At 39.2% G+C, this 8,361-nt stretch overlaps 1 protein-coding gene across 7 annotated transcripts; it reads left to right on the top strand.

Moving 5' to 3' along the window:
• The first annotated feature begins 979 nt into the window (after positions 1 to 979).
• Positions 980 to 6,030, top strand: ddx5 (DEAD (Asp-Glu-Ala-Asp) box helicase 5). Of its 7 annotated transcripts, none has more exons than XM_067459232.1 (13): positions 980 to 1,145; positions 2,072 to 2,243; positions 2,464 to 2,560; positions 2,643 to 2,776; positions 2,848 to 2,913; positions 2,991 to 3,132; positions 3,242 to 3,402; positions 3,489 to 3,661; positions 3,747 to 3,857; positions 3,944 to 4,005; positions 4,090 to 4,314; positions 5,009 to 5,230; positions 5,369 to 6,030. In XM_067459232.1, the coding sequence occupies exons 1-13, from the start codon at positions 1,105 to 1,107 to the stop codon at positions 5,767 to 5,769; spliced, it is 2,007 nt and encodes a 668-aa protein (XP_067315333.1). In that variant the 5' UTR covers positions 980 to 1,104; the 3' UTR covers positions 5,770 to 6,030. The 7 variants fall into 7 exon arrangements, with proteins under 7 accessions (XP_067315333.1, XP_067315360.1, XP_067315374.1 ...); XM_067459259.1 differs by having other exon boundaries at positions 2,069 to 2,243; positions 5,009 to 5,243; positions 5,369 to 5,534; XM_067459273.1 differs by having other exon boundaries at positions 4,090 to 4,149; positions 5,009 to 5,243; positions 5,369 to 5,534.
• The last annotated feature ends 2,331 nt before the right edge of the window (positions 6,031 to 8,361 follow it).

The following is an 8,361-nucleotide window of genomic DNA, read 5'->3' on the forward strand; positions in this document are numbered from 1 at the left end:
CAAAAGAGTATCAGAGTGCTTCGCAGTCTTTTTGTGACACCAAAGTGGGCCATTAAGTGGAATAAAGGGACCTGATGTCTCTATTAAAATAAGAAAGAAACTCTTCTCCATCTTGAAAAGTGGGGGAAGGTGTAAACATTCTTGGTGTCAGGCTTGATTTGTTTAAAGACTTTTTACATTTTACACAAGTTAATGTAACCTAAAATGAAGTGCAGTGCCAATAGAGTGCTTGTTTCTTAACATACATAAGCTTACATTACCAATCACACACTTGTACACACATACTTTTCAACATTTTATAATAATAGTTAAATCAGCAAAGCTATGATATGACACAAACACATTTATGAATGTATAATGTAAAACTATATTCAGTATATTGTGAACTTTCCTCCACTTTATTTATTCTCAAAAACAACCATATATATATATATATATATATATATATATATATATATATATATATATATATATATATATATATATATATATATATATATATTGTATTTTTGTAGCATAAAATGCCTATGGCTAATTCAGTCTATGAAACTAAGAGTTGTTTAGTTTGTTGTCGTAACCCTAGAAGAAATCTTTCGTTCCACTTTTTTTATGATAACAGTTTTGCATTTATACATCAGATAATGTCTGTGGGTAGAGAGACTTTCACTTCATGGTATTTACATTTAACTCTTTTCGTGGTACATGTCCAAAAACCTGGCAGTATGATGGCACTTTTTGATTAGTTAATAATAGCAATGCAAAACTTGGAAATTAACTGGCTCTATGGATTTTAGAAAATCTTTTAAACCCAGTGAAATGTTACCATAGTAAAATAAGTTTTTAATCATAGTTTTTCTAGGGGTTAACCAATCTGGTCCTAAAACACATGCAGCTTGAAGTCTACTCTTCAGACGCGCATGCGCAAGGACGAGGACGCGCGAACGTCAGAAAGACGTCAGCAGTTTACCGGAAGCCACTTCCTCTTCCTATAAAGCTCGGCGAGTGCACGATCTCATCGGCGTTCACAAGCACCGTCACTGCGCATAACTGGGGAAAGGGAACGTCCGAGTATTTATTTTTTAATTTATAATCTCAGATTACAATATGCCTGGATATTCCGACAGAGACCGCGGTCGTGACAGAGGGTAAGATGTTTTTATGGTTTTCGTAGGACGATATGATGTCACTTAAAATATTAATCCGTTGTGAATTTCGTTAAAAATGTTATTTTTTTGGCTGTTTATCGGTTATTTTCACGATGGATCGAATCAGTTCACCGTCTGTTTTGTTGTGAGATTGAATCATTGCCGAATAGGTGTTCGTGTATTAGGCGATGCGTAGGTCCGTCGTGTTATTCGATTTCACGATGGAAATGTCGTGGGAAAATCGTTTTTGATGTTGTTAACTTGTAAAATATGTCGTTAACGTCGAAAAGAGCCGCGTTAACGTTACATTTAACCTGAATTTGTATATTTATATCGTTAAAAGGCCTCGACGGGCCATGTGGCTGTGATGTTATAAAATGCCGGCCGGTTTTTCCCTCTTTGTCTCCTGCCGGTAGGAAATAAAATGGCAGCGGCGTTAAAACGTGGCGCAGACAAGAATTCACGGTGTAAATCGAAACCAAAGCTTTTGTCATCCTTTATTCAGACATTTTGTGTTTTGCTTGTCGGTCATTTATTGTTTTTATCCGGTAATAAGTAACAAAAGTACATGTAGCACGTTTTTTTTAACGTTAACATGGTGTACCAGTGATATGCCTCATGACTTGTGTATGGCGTATTTATCAAAAGTGCCACCGAAAGGCTGTTTGACATCACTATACAATGATACTACTATATCTTCGCTTTGTACGTCTAGAACACACAATTTCCGTGTGTTTGGGTGGTTATTTTATGATGTCACCACCCAAAACACTGAAATGTGCATCACATTAAAAGTAGTAGTGTATTGGGAGTTGGGCTCATGACAAGGCTAATTCCGTTATAAATCTCATACATACACTGGCATTAACCGATTTTAATTTGAGCAAAAATGTTCTAAAACGCCCTTTTATTTTATTTACTAGTAGCTACAGCAGTGGCCCCCCACGTTTTGGAGGAAGCAGAAATGGGCCTCCTCCGGGTAAGAAGTTTGGGAATCCAGGCGACCGTCTCCGGAAAAAGCACTGGAACCTGGATGAGCTCCCCAAGTTTGAGAAGAACTTCTACCAGGAGCACCATGAAGTTTCTCGGAGGCCACCTGTAAGTAAATCCACGTGTGTGTGTGTGTGTGTATGTGTATATATATATATATATATATATATATATATATATATATATATATATATATATATATATATATATATAGACCATCCATTTTTTTTTATATATATATATATAATAAAAAAAAATGGATGGTCACTTTTTTTCATACAATCTATTGTTTTGAGATATTAAAGATGTGGCTTGTCTTTTATTGCAGCAAGACGTTGAGCACTACAGGAGAAGCAAAGAGATCACCGTGAAGGGTAGAGACTGTCCCAAACCCATCATGAAATTCCACGAAGCAAGCTTTCCAAGTAAGTTAATGCTTGGTGTTCTGTTATGACTGTTTGGAATTGAATTTGAGGTTAAGCTAACCATTTGTTCTGTTTTATGCAGACTATGTGATGGATGTGATCACCAAACAGAACTGGACTGATCCAACCCCTATCCAAGCTCAGGGGTGGCCCGTTGCACTTAGTGGCAAAGATATGGTCGGCATTGCACAGACCGGCTCAGGAAAAACCCTCTCGGTATGAACCGTCCTGTCATGTTTTCTAGTTATGAGTCATTTTAGCAGGTTCTAATAAGTTTTCTTCTACAGTACTTGCTTCCTGCTATTGTTCACATAAACCACCAACCATTCCTGGAGCACGGAGATGGCCCCATTGTAAGTTCAAAAATCTGTCAAGTGTAAATCTGAGTTGGGGTCAAAAATCCGCATTTTAATCAGGTGTTTCTTTTTAGTGCTTGGTGTTGGCTCCCACCCGTGAGTTGGCACAGCAGGTCCAGCAGGTGGCAGCAGAGTATGGCAAAGCCTCTCGTCTCAAGTCCACCTGTATCTATGGAGGTGCTCCCAAAGGACCACAAATTAGGGACCTGGAACGGGGTATGATGCTTGAATCTTTTACATGTATAACTTTTTTTTTTTTTCATTTGTGCTACATGTATCTAATCTTTCTACTTTTTTTATTTTATTTATTTCCTTCCTTCTCCAGGAGTTGAGATCTGCATTGCGACACCTGGAAGGCTTATTGATTTCCTTGAAGTCGGAAAAACAAATCTGCGCAGATGCACTTATCTTGTACTGGACGAAGCTGACAGGATGCTTGACATGGGTTTTGAACCTCAGATTCGGAAAATCTTGGACCAAATTAGAGTATGCCTTGCTTTGATGGATTTTAATCCGTGTATAAATGTTACTACTTTGAAAAATGTTAATTTTGAAATCGTTTCCTCCTGTAGCCAGACCGACAGACTCTAATGTGGAGCGCTACGTGGCCCAAAGAGGTGAGGCAGCTGGCTGAGGACTTCCTGAAGGAGTACGTACAGATCAATGTTGGTGCTCTGCAGCTCAGTGCCAACCACAACATCCTACAGATTGTCGACGTTTGCAATGATGGCGAGAAGGAGGACAAGTAAGTGCTGGGAACATTAGGCATGACCTAAAGTTCGGTTTTGATGTGTGAGGGGAAATGCATGACGACATTCGTTCCTTTCCAGACTGATACGTCTGCTGGAGGAAATCATGAGTGAGAAGGAGAACAAGACCATTATCTTTGTTGAGACCAAAAGGAGGTGTGACGATCTTACTAGGAGGATGCGTAGGGATGGGTAAGATTACCACCTTTGCTTCGCTGTTACGATTTGCTTCGTTTAGATTTCAAATGGAGTATCTTCATTGGCTTTTTATGTTGCAGGTGGCCAGCAATGGGTATCCATGGAGACAAAAGCCAGCAGGAAAGAGATTGGGTGCTCAATGGTACGTGTTTGCCATAAAAGTCTTGGATCATTGACTCGTTGTTGGTCGATTTACTTGATTTGACTTGTTTTCTGTTTCCAACAGAATTCAAATATGGAAAAGCGCCCATCCTCATTGCCACAGATGTCGCCTCCAGAGGACTAGGTTTGTTACTACTCCTCAATATGTTCTTTAACATTTCATATTGTGTTTTCTATGAAGTTCTGCCGTTTCCTTTTAACTGCTGTGCCTTTCTGAGCCCCTCTCACCTGAAGGTGGAGTCTTGGAGGCAGGACCTTGGCATGACGCGTCCAGGTTCACCAGGAGGGGGTAAGGAGCTCCTCTGTGGAGTTCTGCCTGTCTGCCAGCCAATCAAATTGCATTCAGAGGTGGTCGGAGCTCCGTGATTGGGGCGTAATCCAAGGGGCGGCATACCATGGAGGAGTGCGGCGCCGTTGGGTGGTCGCACTTGCGTCCTGCTCGCATCTGCTCTCGTGCAACAGCTTGAACTGTTGAACTTTTAACTTTAAGGACTGGGCGTTTTCGTAATAGGAAGTGTCTTGTATAAAATTTTAGTGTTTTGCCATCGAGAGCAGTTGCTTTAATCTACATGCCTCCGCACTGAATGCGATTACCCGGCTGGTCGATGCGTGCCCTCCTTTTGCTGGCTTCAGTCATGTCGAGTCCTGCCAAAGAGAATCATATTTTCTTTCAAGTGAGCACCGGTTGGTTGGAAAGCTTGCGTCAGCCTTAAATTTAAGCCCTTAATCGGTCTTGTTTTTGAGCAAGTTGAGTCTTGGCAAGATGCAGCAGTTTGTCTTGTCACTTTTTTAATAGAGGACAATGTTAATTGTCATTTGGATCCTTAAAGTCCTGATTTTTAACCATCCTTTCCTCAGCATGGTAAGTCGATGACCTATCATTCATTTGTTTCCCTTGCTAACGTCTATTATTCTCGCTGCTGTGGCGGTGTGCACCCGCACTCCTCTATTCCTGCCATGGCACGTCCATTTTCTCTTAACAGATGTGGAGGACGTCAAATTTGTCATAAACTATGACTACCCCAACAATTCCGAGGACTACATTCACCGCATTGGCCGTACGGCTCGCAGTCAGAAAACTGGCACGGCGTACACTTTCTTTACGCCCAACAACATGAAACAGGCTCACGACCTCGTCTCTGTCCTCCGGGAGGCCAACCAAGCCATAAACCCCAAGCTCATCCAAATGGCCGAAGACAGAGGAGGTAAATCCAATTGGTGAGATACAAGAACTGTGGTTTACCTGCACAGTTTTGTCCTTCATAATCTCTAAAAGGGTACGGCTCTGATTTGGCTTCTGATACGTTTGCAAAGCCTAGTTTAACTCCTAATTTCTCTTCCAGGTCGTTCAAGGGGAGGGCGAGGTGGGGGGTATAGGGATGACCGCCGGGATCGCCACACCAGCAGCAGGCGGGACTTCAACAGCTACAGCCAGGACAACCGTAATGGTGACTCTTATGGGCAAAAGAAGGTGTTTGGAAACAAGACTCAAAACGGATCTAGTGGCTACAACAGCAGCAGCAGTAGTAGTGGCTTTAATGGGGGTTACAGCAATAACGGACAGGGTAACTTTGGCAATCAGTCTGGTGGCTATGGAAACCCAAGCTATCAGAACCAACAGTTTGGTCCCAATCAAGGGGGCGTTCAGAACAACATGAGCCACCCTCCACCGTTCCCCTTTAACCCCCAACAGATGCAACAGTCCATGCCGTTCCCCATGGCCCCTCCTGCATTCCCTCAGTAAATGCAGTTTCATTTAGCTAATCTTAATCTTTAATTGTTCCGTTCTTGTAACTTTATTTCTTCAAAGCAGGTTGTAAAATGTACATGCTGTGCAGGATATTTTTTCCCCCTGCCCTCCCCCTTTTTGTTAGTTGTATTTCTTTTTTTTAGTAACTTAAAGTTATTTTGTACTATGTAGAGGTAATGAAGGATCTACACTTGTAAAAATGTCAAGGGCCATTAATGGCTATTGCATGGTCCTCGAATAAAAATATTAAACGACTTTCTTGTGTTTGTGCTTTTGTGACTTAATGGTCTCATGTTTTAATGGATGTTGTTTTGGCCTGTATATTACAGAAGACAAATTCCTGTTTTTATTTTGATGCATTTAATGTGATAAATGTGCTAGAATTGACTTCAAGGCCTAGCTTTAATTCACTTGAAGGTGATTGCCACAACTTGGCAATTATTGGGTTATTCAAAATGACTTGCAAAAGGCAATTTAGCTTGTTTCCTTAATTATCGTCATGTATTTGACATCAACATAAATGGTCTAATATAATCAACCGTATCCATCTGCACAACCAGAGGCTGCACTTTGAGGACTGCATTACTAGGACCCTTTTTTTTTGTCATGGCGCCACCTAGTGAGTAAGAACAGCAATCCCAGGAAAGAATTTTAAGACCCTAGTTTTGGAGGGAGTGAAACCTGCTTGCCTTTATTGCAATTAAATCGTGTGTCTAGGATTAATTATTGGGTCCAAGTTGCATAATTTAATAACTAAAGTAAAATGAACAAGGAATGGTATAGCATTTACAGTCCACATTTTCAAACTAGGATGACTGGGGATAGATTTAAGATTGTATAAATAATGCAACAGTTGAATTTGAAAACACATTTGTTCATGATATGAACCACAGAAAGAAATTGGCCAACGTCTTCAACTCCAAGAGAGAAAGAAGTGAATGAAATGTACATTGAGTTAAACTTGTTTAACTATGTTGAAAGCACTTCATAGAGTACAGTACATGAGACAATCTAGCATGTAGTATTTTAACAGCCAATTATGATGGCCTATTATTCCTGACAATAAAACATATGTCACAATCAACATTATAAAACCATGTCCAAATAAAGAGACGTATACTCATAACATATTGTGTGATAACGTTAAACAGGCTTACTGAGCATATGACAACTAAAACTTTAAGATTATTTTAACTTAATTAAAAGGAAAAAAACGAGTAACTGACAAGCTTTCACAACAAACGTATACAGTTATGAAGTGATTCATGTGATTCTCACAATTTGATAGTTAACAGTTTATGGATCACTATTAATTTCTTCCTGAGATTAAACCAATGAAATAAAGGGTTAAACATTATTTGCATGTTGTGGAAAAATTCTCACACTTTTGAGACCTTGTGGTGTTTAACCTTGAAAAATATTTAGCAGCACAATGGTAACATTTTTAGTGTACTGTGGCAGAAGTGGTACACCGGATTAAGAGATTGTATCAGCCACCCGGCAAGTTTAGTTAAAAATGTGCTGAACTATTTGCTGTCGTTTATTTGCTCTAAATGACCACACACATCCCACATTGACTTAATGCTTATTCGTACAGACTTGTAATCATGAGTGACTGTGCAAGTGGCTAAATCTGTTTGCATTCAATAAGGTTTTGAATTGGTATTTATTTGTGATTGTGAAAATACAGATTCATTTTGTGTGTGTTTATTCTATGCATCTGCATTATATCTTTTAAAGGGTGTAAATTCTGAAATTACCTGCCACTTTTATATATATATATATATATATATATATATATATATATATATATATATATATATATATATATATATATAATGTACTAATTCAATTTATAATCAAAGCATTATTATAATTATATTTATTATAATTATAAATAATAATAATTATACCTCTTATATTAGCCTATTATAATGATTTTTAATAATTATTTCCAGTTATGATGTTACTTGATCAATAGGACCACTGATGGTTTATTGTATTTGGTCTTTGAGAAGTGACTGAGGGTCTGGCCCATGCCAGGAGTGTAGTAACCGTGCTTACTCACTTAGCCTGGCTTCCAGAGATGCAATATGGATTTGTGGTTCATTTTATATTTTCTGAAACACTAAAGAATTATGGTGAATATCGGCTGTACCTCTCACTGAGAGAAAGCACATGTTATCAGTATGTTTTGGGAAAATGTCTAGTCAGAACTGGAGCTCCACCGACTCAAACTTTGGAGAAACTGTGTCTCTGTGTATGTGCGCAGTATTCTGTGTTACAGATCAGTCCTGAAGGTGTACAACGGGCATCCTAGGACAGTGACAGTATGTTCTGGACAAGCTGGCGCCTGCTCCAGACCTGGAAGGTCACTATGTGCCTTATTCTGGGGTGAAAACATCAACAAGTGATCTATGGAGACGTGCATCTGATTAACTGACAATGTGTGGAAATTTACTATGACTGTCTGTTTTATCTCAGCCAATCAGAATCATTTAACCTACAGTAATGATGTGGATAGACCTTGAAAAGAATATAAACTGTTGAGAAATTGTATGTATAAAAAAAAAGATGGGGGGGGGG

Source organism: Pseudorasbora parva, chromosome 2 (assembly GCF_024679245.1).
Source record: "Pseudorasbora parva isolate DD20220531a chromosome 2, ASM2467924v1, whole genome shotgun sequence".
In the NCBI taxonomy this organism is placed as follows: Eukaryota; Metazoa; Chordata; class Actinopteri; order Cypriniformes; family Gobionidae; genus Pseudorasbora; species Pseudorasbora parva.